The sequence below is a fragment of the Lithobates pipiens genome, unplaced genomic scaffold, assembly GCF_037356315.1.
Source record: "Lithobates pipiens isolate NorthernLeopardFrog02 unplaced genomic scaffold, aLitPip1_a1.2 Scaffold_19, whole genome shotgun sequence".
Lineage (NCBI taxonomy): Eukaryota > Metazoa > Chordata > Amphibia > Anura > Ranidae > Lithobates > Lithobates pipiens.
Window position 1 is genome coordinate 78,299,991 of NW_027507764.1, and position 18,314 is coordinate 78,318,304.

Genomic DNA, 18,314 nt, shown 5'->3' on the forward strand with positions numbered 1-18,314 from the left:
TTTTTTCATTGTTTGATTTTTGTTTTTTATTCTAATTGCAAGTTCATTCAGGCAGCATAATTGCAGAACAAGTCAAATTTTAGGGTTTGATAAAAGTGCATGTCTGTTAGAGAGGAGGCAAGCAATTGTGAACTTTAATAAGCTATGGTTATAGCGGACATTTAATATTCTCATGAAAGGCCTCTGGGGATCCAGAAGTCAAAGGGTCAGTTAACTATCAAAATTGCTGCTGATATTTAATAGGGCAGATTGTTTTTTTTTTTTTTTTTTTTTCCTTTTTCTTTTTCTCTTCCTTTTTAAATGTTAAAGCAAAATGTGCCATCTGTTGCAAAGCTTTCCATCTTCTTTTTTTTTTTATCTTTTTTTTTTTTTTTTTTTTTTTTTCTTGACATTTTTTTCATTCTCTTTTACAAAGTTAAGCAGAGTTTATTATGATGTTTTATATAGCAAATTTAAATGAGGTCAAACATTTTATCTACAGTGAATTAATTATAATACAGACACACCTAATTAGTAGATTTGTCTACATTTGTAGTGTAAAATGTATCTCAAAGCATACATGTGTGTGTATGTATGTGTGTATATGTGTATATATGTGTGTGTGTGTGTATATATATATATATATATATATATATATATATATATATATATATATATATATATATATATATATATATATATATAATTTATGTGTGTGTGTGTGTTTTTATATATATATATATATATATATATATATATATATATATATATATATATATATATATATATATATATATATATATATATATATATATATATATAAAATTATAATTATTATTATTATTATATAATAATAATAATATATATTTTTTTTTCTTTACAAGAGTATATAAATAAAAAGAGAAATTGAAATAGTCATTAGCTTGATGCACTGCGACAAAAAAAAAGGGTGCTGCAGCACTTATTTATTGCTACAGCCAAAAGTCCCAGGGGCTGATTTACTAAAATTGGAGAGTGCAAAATGTGGTTCATCTCTGCATAGAAACTAATCTAGAAACTAAAATGTAATTTTTTTTTTTTTTTGCCAAAGCTAAAGGCTAGGTTCACATCATAATGCTTTTTATTTCCCAGTAGGTTTTTTTTTTTACATGAGTTTTAATGCAAAATTTGATGCGTTTCGCATTTTTGGTCTGTTGGGCAGGAGAAACCAGCAAAAGCAATGCGTTTTTGTTTCTGCTGTGTTTCTGTTGAAATCTATGGAACCAAAACACAAGCTGCTGTGGTAAAAAAAAAAAAAAAAAAATCCCTGACCTTTTCCAAAAAGCACATTGGTTGAAAAAGCACAGACGTGAACGTGACCTATAGGAAATCATGTTAAATGGACGGTAGTGCATTTCTGAAATTTTTTTAATATGCTGCAAAACGCATAGGTGTGAACCAAGCCTAATTGTACAAGCTGAAGTAAGAAGCTGATTGGCTACCATGCATAATTGCACCAGATTTTGCGCTCTACAGTTTAGTAAATCAACTCTCATGTTAATGAATTCAAATGTTCATTGAAGTTGCACTTGATCTTTTTAATTTACCTTTTAAAGTTGTTCTAAAGGCTCAAGGCTTTTTACCTTCATGCATTCTATGCATCAAAGTAAAAAACGTTCTGTGTGCAGCAGCTCCCCTAATACTTAAGATCCCTCTCGATCCAGTGATGTGCATGCAAGCCTTAGCTCTCTGGGGACCCTCCCTCTTCATTGGCTGAGACAGCAGTGTGAGCCATTGGCTCCGGCTGCTGTCAGTTAAAGCCAGTGACGCAATGAGGAGAATAATGGGGCAGGGCCAAGCCACAACTCAGTGTCTGAATAGACATACAGAGCAGCAGCTTGGTAGCGTGCCTGCTTGGGTGCCTCCATTGCAAGTCGCTTGCTCTGGGGGTACTCGACAGGAAGGAGTGGTCAGGAACACCGGCGGGGTATCCGAGAAGAGGATCTGGGCTGCTCATTTCAAAACTACTGCACAGACCAGGTAAGTATCATATGTTTAAAAAAAATGTGCCTATTTAATATCACTTTAAAGTTTTATATTGTATAGGAGAAACCAAGCAAAAAAAAAATCTGTATATCCTAATACAATATTCCGGTATAATCGGGCATGTTTATTGGTGCCTCAACTTATCAGGGTCTGTGTATCCTTGCATAATCACCTTCTATTACTGGGATACACAATAGTTGGTTATTTATGCTGTTATAGCTTTGAGATGTTTGTTTTGCAACTTTTTTGCAAATTAATAGTACGTCATTTCTTTATTAAGTAAAACAAGTGAGTTAAATTAATACATGATAGGATAAGTACATTTTGTGAATTTACACATCCTATGTAAATTTATATGTACTTTTTATATGATCATTTAATATGTATGTTTTCAGAATTGCAAAGATTGTTGGATATAAAGTAGCTGTTGAGAAGAACAATTTTGCAGGCATTTTTGTTCAGTGGTTTTGGTAATGCCCTCTAATAAACTGATAACGTGTAACTGCAGCTTGTATATAACGATATGAAGTTAGTAGAAATTTTACATACTTATTTCTAAACTTGATTAAAGGGGCATCTACTTTCTTTGACCCTTTTACATTTTTTACAGGAGTTTGTTCTCGAAAGAGCTAATGGACTACATCGTTTTTCCACAGAGTAGGTTATAAGGCAGTTACACACTACATGAAAAGCCTTGTGCGGTTTAGAAATTCAAGACTTCTACTAGAAATCTATAAAATCACAGCAAAGTGATCATTGGCCATCTATGTCTTTTTTTTAATTTTTTTTTTTATTTTTTTATTTTGTAAGATCACATAATCTGCTAGATAAGTCTTTCGGGGTTATTACTTTTTTTTGCTCTAATTGTTCAAGTATGGCAAAGCAAACTTTTTCTCTAAACCTTAATGTAAAAGTGACTTAATTTTTCTTTATTTCAGAAGCATAAGGAAAAAGAAAAGCACAGACAGAAATCCAGAAAGCAAATGGAGCCTTTGGCATCATTAGTCCCTTCTCTGACTGTGACTACTGAAAAGGTGAGCAGGGCTACTCTACAGGATGCTAATGAGACAAGCTTAGTCTGTGACATTTCCGTATAAATCGTCTACGTACCTAGCACTATAGCACTATTATAGTGGGATTTCACCTATTACAACCTGCAGGGTTTTTTTTTTTTTTTTTTGTTTTTTTTTATTTATTAGGAATGTGCTGCTTTTTCACAAACGAGAGGGGTGGTTGAAATTTCGAAGTGTAAGCTTTGTTGTACTAATAAACATAATAAACATAAGATGAGGATTGTTGATCTGACCAACCAAACCTCACATGTTCGGCCGAGTAGTTGTTGCAAGCAGCCCTGATTACCGTATATACTCGAGTATAGGTCGATCCGAATATAAGCCGAGGCCCCTAATTTACCACAAAAAAAATGGGAAAACTTATTGACTCGTGTATAAGCCGAGGGTGAGACATGCCTGTCCATCCCTGTGTGTCCATCCCTGTGTGTCCAGCCTACCTGTGTCCTGTGCCTCTTTGTCCTTCTGCAGCCTGTGTCCTTCTGCAGCGATCTGCATGTAAAAACATACGGCGGCCATGCCAGGATCGCCGCACCTCTTCTCCTCGTCTGTGACAGACGGCGGCCATTCCACTGTTCAAAAGCCGCACCTCCGTCTGTGATAGGCGGAACACTCAATTTCCCAGCAGTCAGTGTTCCGCCTATCACGGACATCCTCTCATCCTCGTCCGTAGTATGAGGATGAGCGGATGTCCGTGATAGGCGGACCACTGACTGCTGGGAAATTGAGTGTTCCGCCTATCACAGACAGGGAGGCGCGGCTTTTGAATAGTGGAATGGCCGCCGTCTGTCTGCACGACACGCTGATCGGGTAGACAGACGGCGGTGACTCGAGTATAAGCCGAGGGGGGCACTTTCAGCCTAGAAAAAGGGGCTGAAAATCTCGGCTTATACTCGAGTATATACGGTACTTGCCTCAAATATACATTCTTGCCAATACTTGTGTTTATTTGTATGCACCAATCATTCATGGTTTGCATCTTCTGACCACTTGTGAGTACCTCAGGTCAGTGATAAATGCTCATAAATGTTAGTTTTATTTTATCTTCTAGATTCCCCCAACTTTAATATTCTGCCCCTTGAAAAACTTACATTTTGAGTATAATTTGTGTGTATGTGTTTGTAAACTGCAGCCAGATTTTGCACAATTTTTTTTTATGTTCTTTAATAAATCCTAAAAAAAACAGTTTGCCTATTTGCTGTCACTATTGCACTGTATGCACCCTTAACAGTTACCAGAGCAATGAATTGTGAAACTTTAAGGCTCCATTCACACCATGGAGGTGTGATGAATCACACATGCATTTCTGCACAACACTTGTAGGGCAGCACATTCATTTCAATGGGCTGCCCTATGCACAAAAAATCTGACCCTTTTTCAGAATCACATCGGACTAACCGCATGGAGCTATGGCACCATGTGGTTTGGCACATGCAGAAACACATGCGTTGGCAGATGTCATTAACCATTAATGGTGACACTGCATGTCTGCTAAAGGGCAGTGTGTCTCTGTAGGTGTCAGGAAAGTGAGCGATTTTGCACATATTCCCAACACCACAAGAGGGGAACCTAGCCTAAGCTGAACTTCAGCTATTTTTTTTTTCATGCTTTGGATGGATCGGTTAGATTTCTTTCATGTTGGGAGGATATTGTATCTAAATAATAACCGTTATATACGTTTTTATATAATTTACATACACTGTTTATTACTGTTTACTAACACTGTTTATTAAGCCCTAAAAATGGGAAACCCTTTAGCCCAGGGATTGATTAAATTTGCTTTGAATCTAGGAGCCAACAACATTTTTTTTTAGGAGCCAGGTTTGTTTGCCTACTGATTACTATCACCCGCATCCTGCCCAAGCCAATTTTCAGCTTTCAGCCCTATCGCACTTTGAGTCACAATCACACAATCATGCAACACTGTACCCAAATTAAAGCGGTTTTGTACAGAAAATTGCAAGTTCATCTTATTCAAATGGCTTTGGAACATAGATGCAGTTATGACCATTGAAATAAAATAATATGCAGTATTTACCTTTTATTTTTAATGTTTATGCCGACTTCCAGGCTCTCCTCCCGTGGGAGTAGGCGTGTTTATCGGCTTCGCAATGGTCCCTGGGAACTTTTTTAGCTATTTCCCAGGAATCCGTGGGGGACACAGTCAAGCCGAAATTGCCATTTTGAAAGTGGGCAGGCAGCTCTATCAGCCATTACCACTATAGCACACGAGACAAAAGGAAGGAAAACAAAGAGGACACTCAAAGAGCATGTGCGAGATGGAGCAGTGGATTCTGGGAGCTCAGTGTCATCGCATCCAGGAAGTAAATGCCTGTGGGCTTCAAACGGCCACAGTGAAAATGGAAACCGCCGGACTGCTTTTTTAAAAGTTTTCCTTAGCAATGAAATCGTCACGCCGGGGGTTAAAAAGACACCGTAGGAATCGCCCACCAGTGACACAGGTTAAAAAAAAAAAAAACGGCAGTGGAATCCCGCTTTAAATTTTTAGCACTTTGTTTCAGACAGAAATGCATACTCTCAAATGTTTCTCAGAGCTCTGAGGAAGGAGGTGCGTCCCCTGAAAAGTGTCAACTTGTCAATGTAGTGGTGCATGAGTCAGGTCACATGGTGCCAGCACTGGATCCTGATTCGGTGTGATAAGTATGGATTTGGCTTTTATTACAGTTGTCTGTCAAAAAGTGATGTATGAATGGGGGACAAACGGAGGAATGAAAGGTCCACCTCCTCCATTCGTAGATCGCTTTTCATTTGTGGAAGCTATAGTACAGCTTTTGTGAATGGAGGAGGGAGGCAGAAAGGGTGTGCATAGTCTATACACTTGACGTGTGCCTATGACATGTCCAACACCTGTATGAAACCCCATCACCATTAGAAAATTATATCTATGGTGGGGGGGGGAAGATTTCAACTAGGGCAGCTGGCACTAGCACAGGGGACTCTTCACATTAGGTGTAAATACTGTTCTTGTGCTGTGTGTGTGTGTGTGTGTGTGTGTGTGTGTGTTTTTTTTTTTTTCTTTTAACCGTTTTTTTCTTTATTTGCCTAACCTAAACTTAAAGGAGACATACAGCCAAAGCGCCTTGGCTGTACTTCTGTGGATCACAGGAGTGCAGATCGTTGTGCACTGCCGTGACCCGTTTTCAGCAAAGAGCGGGCTGAAGCCTGATGTCACAGAGCCGGTCCAGGCTCAGGCAAGATCACAACAAGGTCGGAATCCACCCAGATGCCTGGACCAGAAACCAGCTCAGCCTCTCAGCGAGCTGCTAAGAGCCTGAGATGGCAGCTTCTGCCCCATTCACAGGCCAGTGCTCCAGTGAGGGATGGGGAGGGCAGGGAGCGGTGACTGACAGTCACCAACTCTCTGCTAAGGAAACTGTGAGAATGGAGCGATCGGCGGTGTTTGATCGCTCAGTTCTCAGTGTTAGAGCCGGTGGGGGACAGATGCTGCATCCACATAGGTAAGTGTAATTCTTAACCACTTGCCGTCTGCCATATAGCAGAATGACCGTGGCAAAGTGGTTGCGATATCCTGACCAGACGTCTGACACACCACAACTCCGATCGTGGTATGAAGCCTCTGACAGAGGCTTCTTACCACGTGATCAGCTGTGACCAATGAACCAGGAAGTGCTGGTAAATGGCTTTCCTCTGTTCACACTGACAGGGTGAGCCACCAATTGGCTCTCCCTATCAGAGGGGGGTCTGTGCTGATAATCGGCACATTGAATATCAGCACAGCCCCCATCCAAAGGTGCCAATCAGTGCCCAACACAATTGCCAGCCTGTCACCATAATAAATGCCTGTCAGCACCCAAAAAAAGCCAATCAGTGCCCAAAAAAGTGCCCATCAGTAATGCCTGTCAGTGCCACTCAGTAATGCCTGTCAGCAGCTCCTCATCAGTGCTGCCTATCCAGTGCCACTGATCCGTGCCCATCAGTTTTCTTTTATTTTTTTTCATTGACGGTCTTTTTTCGTTTTATATAGCGCGAAAACGAAAAAATGTGGAGGTGATCAAATACTGCCAAAAGAAAGCTCTATTTGTGGGAAGAAAATTATAAAAATTTAGTTTGGGTACAGTGTTGCATGACCGCGCAATTGTCATTCAAAGTACGATAGCAAAAAAGCTAAAAATTGTCCCTGGGCAGGAAGGGGGGAAAGTGCCTGGTATGGAAGTGGTTTAAAAAAAAAAAAAAAACTCCAAGCTTCTATTTTAAAGTGTTACTAAATTCACAACAGTAAAATCGGTCTGTATATGCAGTAAAGCATTCTTGTTATACTCACTGAGGAACTTAAGGGGTTAATACCCCACATTGTTTAAAAGGGCTGTTTCATCCTGTCTTCTCTGATCCCCCACTTCTTCCACGGTCCCCAATCCATCTCCTGATAGTACAGAGCCTTGGGGGCACTCTGCACATGCTCAGTTTAGTGTGTTTTGCTAGAATTTTTTTTATTTTTTTTCCTTTTGGAGGACGAATCATCACTGTCCAGGGTCAGGGGTCCTGCAGCCTCATAGGGCAGTCAGAACAGAATGAAAACTCCTCCTACAAACTTTAACCAGTGCTCGGCTGGACACTGATAGAAGTCATAAGATTGCTATACTGCTGATGAGAAAAGATATTTAGCAGTTTATATTCACCAAAATAATTGCATTTCCATGTTCTGTGTACTGTGGGAGACCAGATATAGTGAATGCAGAGTCCTGGGTTTAGTAACAATTTAAAATTTCTGTTGAAATTTTGAGGAAATTCATAAACAGAAAACCTGCAGCAAAACAGTTTATTTCCTTTTATAACTCTTCTCAAAGCCCGGCCTAATCCCGGCTTATGTTTTGCTGGGTGGTCAGCTATGTTAAGTGGCTTGTGAAGAAATGAAACTCCTATGGGTTTTCAGTGTATTCGGCACACCTGTGTCTGCAGGGAACAAGATATTGGAACATCTGCAGGCACAAAGGGCCATACAAAAACACCAACTGAAAATAAAACCACAGGCTAGAGGTTGTGGGCCTCGACTAGGAATTTCTTTTCAATAGATGTAAACAAAATAATCTCGTTGGTCAAAAGTCACGTTCCTTTAGCAGCCGAGGTCATCGGTAGATTGTGATGAAATTTTGGAGTGAGTGAAGAAAGAAAGGGAAGATGAATTATATATGGTACGTTGGCTTGTGTATACAAGGACATTCCTTTATAGGTGACTTTTTCTTTGTTGCTATTTGGTTTTCTGGGACAGTGTCGGTCATGCTGGTGGAGGCTATACAGTGCAGTCATGCATTGAGCACTAAAGGTAAAGAGGCCCTAAATAGATTGTCAAAGTACTTGAAGTGATTTTGTGGCTGTAACATGTTCTCTTTGATTTGGTAGGAGTCTTGTATGAGAAAATCATTCACCCTTAAAGTATGGCGCTGAAAGCTTTGAAGTGCACCTGTTGTCTTCATACTGTAGGTGACCTTTTTTGAACCAGTTTCTGTCCCTCACATGGGTTTACCACATGCCTTTAACAGGAACATTTGGCAAGAATGAGAAGAGACCTCTGTGTGTCTTTGGAAGATCTGAACCAGGAAAAAAACAAACTTGCTTCTATGAGGAGCATTGCTTATTCTGCTCAGGCTGAGCTGTGCCATCAGCCAGTAAATACACGTGGTAAGAGAAGGCCTAGATGCAGCATCTTGTGCCATCTTCCTGCTGCATTCTGACTTCTCTTTTATTTCAGGAATAAGAACAAAACCACTAAAATTAAATGTTAAAATTACTAGCGCATACCTGTGCTAGGGTACACCCTTGGCAGAATCTCTTCCCTTCAGCCTCATGCACACTGACCATTAAAAGCGCTGCTTATGCGGACGGGTGTTTGACATTTTTTCCTTCATACTGTAGAAGCAGCCCTGTTGGCCTAATGTTTTCATGCACATTTGGGCGTTTATGGTAATTTGTAAAAGAGCATTTAAAAGCTGAGAAAACCCATCACAAGTACGTTTTTGAGACTAGCTTTCAGGACGAAAAATGGGCACGTTTTGGCACATCAATTGTTTTTAAGTGTACGTTTTTTCTAGTATTTTGGGGAAAAATGCTTATATGTGCAAAACGTGTACCATATGCTCCATAGGAGTGTTTTTTTAAGCTTTTTGTTTTTCTGCAAGCTGCTCTAGACCCTTTTGTAAATTTTTTGTCTGAATATTTTTTAGATTTTTGTCTGAATATTCCCATCTGAAAACTGATATGTGTGGCCAGCACAAGGCTCGGTGCACACCTATGCAGTTTGCTTTTGATCTGTTTCTGCAGTGCTTTTTGCTGTGCGTTTTGATTTTTGCGCACGTGATTTTACTGCATTGCATTTTTTTTCAGCAGATTAAAAAACACAAATTGCTGCAACAATGTATTACCTGCCTTTCTGCAGCTTCTCCATTGAAGTATATTGAACTAATAAAGCACCATTTTGCATTAAAAGTCCCTGACACTTTCAGATGTGAACGTGTCCCATAGGAAACCATGTAAATAAACTGTAGTGCATTTCTGTAAAAAGCACCAATAAACACACAGATGTGAACCAGGTCAAAGACATTTAGGGGGTTAAAAAAACAACTAAAATTAGCCCTTTATAGTAGAAAAAAAGCAGCTAATCACTATGTAAGGGGTTCATTTTTTTACTGTAGAACAGTGAAAGTAATATTTAAAGTAGCGATTATTTGTTCTTGGGCTAATTTTCATTTTTTTTTTTAACCCCATTATGCTACTGGCCGATTAATCGATTATGAAAATAGTAATCGATTAATTTCATAATCGATTAGTTTCAGCCCTAGTTGCATCATACATATATTTGTGTATGTAGCCTCTCCAGTATATAAATGTACATAGATGAGGAGCAATAAAGGTAATGGTGGTCTTTTGCGGGATGAGAAGCATCATTATAATTTGTAAATAATTGGAAGGAGCCGCCTGTAATGTCTTCAGTGTGTCAGTATGTGTGATGTTCCTCTTCCTTACTCTCCATCACCTCGGTGTAATTAGCAAGGCATGTTGAATGTTTTTATTGATTGAGCCTGTTATAATGTAATGATGGTAATTGATCCGTACAAATTACGGTCATTGCCGTGTCCGCCAGTCCTGTGTCTGTAACCTTGTTTTATGCTGTTTTATTGATTTGCTTACAAAATATTTTAAAAATCTTGTTCTGATTTAGGTGTACCTTTGTCACAAAAGACCTTTCAACTATATAAAGAGGCCCAGCCTCTCCTTAAATCCTGGCATATCTGTAGAGCTGATTTGCCTGTATCCTGCTGTTCTGGGAACACCATGTCCTGAGATCTGGGAATAGCCCTGTTAGGTAGGCTGAACAGGGCCCCATGATTTCTAACAACATCCCTGAGTATGCATGTTAGATCCAGTGCCTAGCACAAGTATTCTCCCCCTTTGCTTTTTACATGTTTTGTTACATTACAGCCTTTAGTTCAATGCTTTTTTAATCTGAATTATATGTGATGGATCAGAACACAATAGTCCAAGTTGGTGAAGTAAAATTTAGATAAATATATACATAAAACTATTTTTCAGAAATAAAAAAACTGATAAATGGCATGTGCGTATGTATTCACCCCCTTTGTTATGAAGTCCATAAAAAGCTCTGGTGCAACCAATTACCTGCAGAAGTTCCATAATTAGTGAAATGATGTCCACCTGTGTGCAGTCTAAGCCCTTGTACACACGGTCGGAGATTCCGTCGGAATGTGTCCGATCGGAGCGTTTTGTCGGATATTCCGACTGTGTGTGGTCTGCATCGGACTGGTTCCGTCGGAATATCTATCGCACCAACTTTTCCAACTTGCCGGAAATATTTTCCGACATAATGCTCCGATCGGACATACTCCGATCATGTGTAGAGAATTCCGATCGGACAAAGTGCCACGCATGCTCAGATCAAATTCCTACACCAAAGCTATTGGCTACTAGCGTGAACATAGTCCCGTCGTAACGAAATATCGTCATCACGTCAGATTTTCCGACAACGTTGTCCGACCGTGTGTATACAACAGTTTCGGACAAAATCCAACGGATTTGGTTGTCGGAATCTCCGACTGTGTGTACAGGGGCTAAGTGTCACATTATCTGACATTACATATGCACACCTTTTTTGAAAGGCTCCAGAGGCTGCAACACCTAAGTAAGAGGCAACACTAACCAAACACTACCATGAAGACCAGGGAACTCTCCAAACAAGTCAGGGACAATGTTATTGAGAAGTACAAGTCAGGGTTAGGTTAAAAGAAAAAAAAGCTAAATCTTTTATGCTCTCTAGAAGCACCATCAAATCTATTATAACCAAATGGAAAGAACATGGCACAACAGCAAACCTGCCAAGAGATAGTCGCACACCAAAACTCACGGACCGGGCAAGGAGGGCATTAATCAGAGAGGCAGCACAGAGACCTAAGGTAACCCTGGAGGAGCTGCAGAGTTCCACAGTGGAGACTGGAGTATCTGTACATAGGACGACAATAAGCCGTACGCTCCATAGAGTTGGGCTTTATGCCAGAGTGGCCAGCAAAAAACAAAATGGCACGTTCTGAGTTTGCAAAAAAAGGCATATGGGAGACTCCCAAAATGTATGGAGGAAGATGCTGTGGTCTGAGACTAAAATTTTACTTTTTGGCCATCAAAGAAAACGCTATGTCTGTCGCAAACCCAACACATCACAACCCCTCAAAGAACACCATCCACACCGTGAAACATGGTGGTGGCAGCATCATGCTGTGGGGATTTTTTTCAGCAGGGACTGGAAAACTGGTCAGAGTTGAGGGAAAGATGGATGGTGCCAAATACAGGGATATTCTTGTGCAAAACCTGTACCACTCTGTGTGTGATTTGAGGCTAGGATGGAAGTTCACCTTCCAGCAGGACAATGACCCCAAACACACTGCTAAATCAACACTTGAGTGGTTTAAGGGGAAACATGTAAATGTTTTGGAATGGCCTAGTCAAAGCTTAAACCTCAATCCGATGGAAAATCTGTGGTCAGACTTAAGCCCCATACACACTATCCGATTTTCTGCTGATTTTTGTCTTCAGATTTACCAAAACCATGTAGTGCAAGGGCCTGCCTGATTACATACATATTGAAACTCTTAAGGTTTGACCTCATATTATATGGTTCAACAGAAAATCTGTGTATGGGGCTTAAGATTGCACAGGCCAACCAACTTGAAGGAGCTGGAGCAGTTTTGCAAGGAGGAATGGGCAAAAATCCCAGTGGTAAGATGTGGCAAGCTCATAGAGACTTATCCAAAGCGACTTGGAGCTGTGATAGCTGCAAAAGGTGGCTCTACAAAGTATTGACTTTAGGGGGGTGAATAGTTATGAACATTTTCTGTTATTTTGTCCTATTTGTTTGCTTCACAATTAAAAAAAAAAAAAAAAAAAAAAACCTCTTCAAAGTTGTGGGCATGTTCTGTAAATGAAATGATGCAAATCCTCAAACAATCCATGTTAATTCCAGGTTGTAGAGGCAACAAAAGAGGAAAAATGCCAAGGGGGGTGGGGGGTGAATACTTTTTCAAGGCACTGTATGTCAGCCCCAACCCCTTTCTCTCTTCTCCTGGCCCCCTCTGCTTTCAGACAGTAGGTGGGTGACATCTCCTGTCCTCTGCATAGTGATTAACAGATCACATTTAATGTGTGTGCTGGAATGAATAGGCCCTAAAAGGAGTTCGCACTGATTTGTGCTGTAAGGCTGGCCATACATGTATAGGTTGTTTAACTTCAGACATCCAAGAAATTCCTTCATCCATGGTAAACCGTATAATTGGAGGAATCTCGGGGACAAAAATATCAAAAGAAACCTTCCCATACATTGCATTACATTCTTTATTCTACACACTTTGTGTGTATTATTATATTATCAGTACTAGACTGCTGTATTATTCATTTTAATAGTATTCATAAGAGCTCTGTTGTACAATTTTACCCTAATGCAGGAAATGAGGGGGGGGGGGGTGGATGGATTTACAGACAGCATCAATGGGTCATCTGCTGAGAGACAAAAACTGTGTTGATGCAAATTATATTATATATGTAATTTTTTTTCCTATAGTTCCACTTTAAATCTCTGAGTAGCAAGCAGTTTAGTTGTCAGTGTAGCATTAGAGTTATAATTAGATGTACATTAGGGGACTTCTTAGTTTAGAAAAAGTGTCATAGCATTGGTAAGGCTGATGTACACCACCAGGGAATATAAGGAGGTGTTTTGTAGTACCATATGTTCAGTATTTATTGTATGAACTGGTCAAAAGGAATGCGCCACCTAGTGGCAGGATTGCCATAGTAATTTTCAGTATGTAGACTCCAAACAGGAATTTATGAGCGCACAATATTTGTGTATACAGCACCTGCCTGCACTGATGAATATTGATGCAATTCGTGAGGACACGCCCACTGTGCATATATCTTCCCCACCCAACATAACTGGCCTAATAGCACATTCAACACTCTCCTCTTTTGAATTGGCTACTACTGAAGAGGTTACAAAACTTTTCTCAGATGCTCACCTAAGCAATTGTCCCTTGGATCCTGTTCGCTCACAACTATTAAGATCACCCTCTAATTCTATCCTATGCTCCCTCACTCACATCTTCAATCTCTCCCTCTCAAGTGGCACCTTCCCCTCCCCTCTAAAACATGCTCAGATCACCCCCATACTTAAAAAACCCTCACTGGACCCCACCAACCAGAACAACTTAAGACCTATCTCATTGCTCCCATTCACCTCAAAACTTCTAGAATGCTTAGTCTACAACCGTCTGAGCTCCTACCTCAGTGAAAATAACCTTCTTGACCCATTACAGTCTGGCTTTCACTCGCAGCACTCCACGGAAACTGCCTTACTAAAACTCACTAACGATCTACTAACTGCTAAAACCAACAGTCAGTACTCCATACTCTTACTACTTGACCTCTCTGCTGCCTTTGATACTGTTAACCACCCGCTCCTCCTCAATAAACTACATTCCCTTGGCCTCCGAGATTCTGCTCTATCCTGGTTCTCTGCCTATCTATCACAGCGCTCCTTCAGTGTCACCTACAACTCTGTCTCCTCCTCTCCATTGCCTCTTTCTGTGGGGGGCCCCCCAAGGCTCTGTTCTTGGACCCCTTCTCTTCTCTAGCTACACCTCCTCCCTTGGTCACTTGATAACTGCCCACGGCTTCCAATACCACTTATACGCCGATGACACCCAAATCTATCTGTCTACTCCTCACCTGAGTCCTGCAGTCTCCTCTCGCATTACTAACTTGCTAACTGACCTATCAGCATGGATGTCACACCACTTCCTTAAGCTAACTCTCTCTAAAACTGAGCTATAAATATTCCCCCCTGCACATGCCCCCCCTCTATGACTTTTCCATCAAAATCAACAATGCAACCATCAGGCCCTCCCCTCGTGCCAGGGTACTAGGTATAATCCTAGACTGATTTGTTATTTCAGCCCCAAGTCCAATCGTCAAAAGTTTGTGGAATTCACCTCCGTAACATCTCTAAAATTCTCCCCTTTTTAACAAATGAAACGACCAAGCTCCTCATTCACTCCCTTGTTATATCTCGCCTTGACGATTGCAACTTCCTTCTCATTGGCCTGCCTCTCCATAGGCTATCCCCTCTACAGTCTATCATGAATGCTGCTGCCAGACTTATCCACCTTACCAACTGCTCAGTGTCTGCCAACCCTCTCCTCCAATCCCTACATTGGCTCCCAATCACCCAGTGAATGAAATTCAAAATACTAACCACACCATGCAATGCCATTCGCAACTCTGCCCCGAGCTACATCACTAATCTTGTCTCCAAATATCACCCAAATCGTCCCCTCCGCTCTTCTCAAGACCTCTCTTCTCCTCCTCCTATGTTCATCTCCAGGATTTTTCCAGAGCCTCTCCCATCCTCTGGAACTTGCTACCTCCACTGGTCCGGCTATCCCCTACTCTTGCTACCTTCAGGAAAACTGAAAACCTGAAAACTCATCTCTTCAGGGAAGCCTATCATGTCTCCAATTAATCTCCTACCACTTCCATCAGCTCATTCCCCACAGTTGCAATGCAACATCCACTAGTCCATTTTTCTGGGTTTGCCATTTTTTACCTTCTTGAGTGGCTGGCATTGGATGGTGTAACTACTACACATGTACAAAGTAGTTAATTAATCCCGGCACTGAGGTATGTCAGACGTACACTGAGCTGGGCAAATTTTGCGAACAGGCGGGTAGGAAGCATTTATTGCAGAGGATACATAGGGGGATATTTATCAGTTCTGTCGCACATGAAAGCGTTCCTAAACGGGAACAGTGAGACAGATTGTGCTACAGATTTACTACAAGGTAATTCCACCCTCAACAGCTCAAAAGTTGTGTTGTGACTGAATGAAACCTGACCCTGACCACTTCCTAATTGTGTGTCTGTTTAAAGTTAAAATCGGTCTCCTTTTCGGTAATCTATCTCAAAACTTTGCAAACTGTTGCACTTGTCTGGCCAGGAATACAGATGCACAGATCTCTAAATCAGATTTTGTTTTTCTTTAGTTAAACTTTCACATCAAAGTCCATCTAAAACCATGGTTGCCATAAAACTGCTTTTTGCTAATTTTTCAAAAACTAGCACGAGAACTGATTTGTAGAAGGGGACACAGGGAAAATCGGCCCGAGAAAGAAAAAGTAAGAACATGCTATTTGAATTTTAGGCCTCTTGCACATGAATGACTGGTGCCATTCAACATAAATCTCTGTCATATTTCCCTGCCCAGGAGCAAAAAATGCAGCATAGGGCTGCCCATAGAAATCAATAGCTGCATGGGGGTGTGTACCATTACTTTTGTACATGCATATGGACGTGCAACCTTGGATACAAAGGGTCTGTGTTCGGGAATATATACCTACTTCCATTGCACGTTTTTTTTTTTTTTTTTTTTTAACAATGGAATACCTGCGTACAGCCACTGACAGCTACAAATATTGCAGCTTCGGAGACAAATGAGTGGAAGTTCAACTTTTGGGTGGAACTCCGCTTTACTATCAATTGTCAGAAGAAAAAAAAAATTATTCTGGCCAATGAAACAAATGAATGCCCAAATGATTGATGCGAGTTTATAACACTGATTTTCTCCTGTTGGAGAAAGGCATTTTAATGAGCAATGTGTGTATGAGGCCTTAAAGTATAACAACTTTTTGGAACTCAAGGAATGACCCCAGTCATTATGCTTTAATATTTTATATATATATATATATATATATATATATATATATATATATATATATATATATATATATATATATATATATATATATTATATAAATAAACCTTAAAAAAAAAAACAAAAAAAAAAACACGGGGTGGCTGCAGGTTGAAGCTGATTTTTAGTAACATCAGATGAGTGTTTTTCGACTTTTTTTTTCTTTCAGTCAAGGCACCCTTTAAAATTATGGACAGTCTTGAGGCACCCCATTCTGAAATATGAAAAAATATATTAGAATAGTTTTTACAACGCAGCAACATCCACACGCGTGGGACACCCAACGTTGGAGGGGATTTATTCTTCCAAAGCAAATACACTTTTGCAAACTGGTACAGACTAGTATGCCAATGTTTCTCTTCTCCCTCAATCTTTCTCTATTTATCTGCTAATGTGACCCCAGTGCTGAGGGAGAAGGGCAGAGGAAAGTTAAACAAGGATCCTGTGGAGGTGCCAGACATCCTTCTTATCAATTGATGACATCATTGGTTGTTAGGATGCCAGTGTCTAGAAAGTTGTAATGGTGCATAATGAAAACCTGTGGCTTTGTGCAACTAAAAGGCTGGCTTGTATACAATTTTTGATCAATTTGTAGGCACCCCTAAAGAAACCTTAATTCAGCCTGGTTGAAAAAGGCTGCATTAGATTATAAAATATTTTATCATTCATTTTTTTATGTTTTATTTTTCTAATCACCTCTAGACTGGCCACACTGAATATACAGCTGGTGGTTGACGCCTGTAAACGTCCTTGTTTTTAGAGCACACGTCTCAGGAAAATCCAAATAGCCAATCAGAGTGGCTCTGTGCACTGTGATGACTGTGAAGCAGTCACAGCAATCACATGTGTAAATTCTGGCTGTGTTTACATACAGACTACCTACTCCTTTCACCCCCAATGGCATTTCAGGCCATGCAGAAGAATTATGTAAAATGTCGGCAAATCCAGGGCAGTCCAGGAGTGCACATACATGGTGAATAATGGCAGCTTACTGCATACATGTACAAAACCACTTAATACATCACATTTACAGGCTCACATAAGTACAGAAGTGTACTCTATAGTGATGTGCATACAAAAGTCCTCTTTAACAGAGCTATACGCTCTGTGACCAAAAGCAACCAGTCCTAGCTGGGGATCTGTCATTTGACTAATACATATGTGTTCTAATTGAAAGCAAGACCTTCCCCCCCTCCCAGAAAAAAAAAATTCTCCTATATATTGTAACAAATAAAAATAAGTATAATAGTAAAAAAAGAAGAAATCAATAAAAAAAACTTGATGTAGAATTAATCTGGGTACAGCGTTGCATGACTAGGTAATTGTCAGTCAAAGTATCATGGCACTGGAAAACTACCTGGAAAAGGTGTAATATGTTGAATCCGAGAGGTTAAACGAACTCAGGGTTACACTTTTATTGGCTCTTATGATCACTATCACCTGGTCCACTACTGACCATAACCAGTATTGCTGTACACTTCCATAATGTGTCTTTAGAGGTGCTAATTGTATTATATTTTAACTTAGGTGAGTTACTTTTTAACTGCTGTCACGGTTATATTGACTAGTTTAAAGCCATTGAAAAGGCATATACACTTATTCGTCTCCACTGTGATGCTGTGAATGGTTTTGGAAAATATGACATGTTGGTGGTCCCCCCCCCCCCCGAGGTTTGATTTGGTATACATGGGTGCAAAATTTGGAAGATGGAGGGAGAACCAGTCATTGGGAAGCAATCACTCTAATGGTAGATGGTACAGTGTTGTAGTGTGAGGACTTCCCATAAGCACTATGGGAAATACACAATGGTTTGCAACCGTGGGTCACACTTCCATAAAGGGGTCCTTTGCAACCCTAAATCATTGTTCTTTCATTCCATAAATAAAAAAGTTCCATCTTGCCTTGGATTTAGGAAAAGGTGTCAATGCATTGGATTGCTTGACTTATGCACGACTACA

General features: G+C 40.1%; 1 protein-coding gene across 8 annotated transcripts in view; it reads left to right on the forward strand.

The window, feature by feature from the left end:
* The window catches only part of MLLT10 (MLLT10 histone lysine methyltransferase DOT1L cofactor), a 307,092-nt gene that overhangs the window by 140,943 nt on the left and 147,835 nt on the right, over positions 1-18,314 (forward strand). For 6 of the 8 annotated variants that reach the window (XM_077490949.1, XM_077490944.1, XM_077490945.1 and 3 more), the window contains one exon: positions 2,943-3,038. In XM_077490949.1, the coding sequence (XP_077347075.1) occupies positions 2,943-3,038 (96 nt within the window). The remainder of the gene's footprint in view (positions 1-2,942; positions 3,039-18,314) is intronic. The other 2 variants (XM_077490947.1, XM_077490951.1) reach the window with 1 other exon arrangement.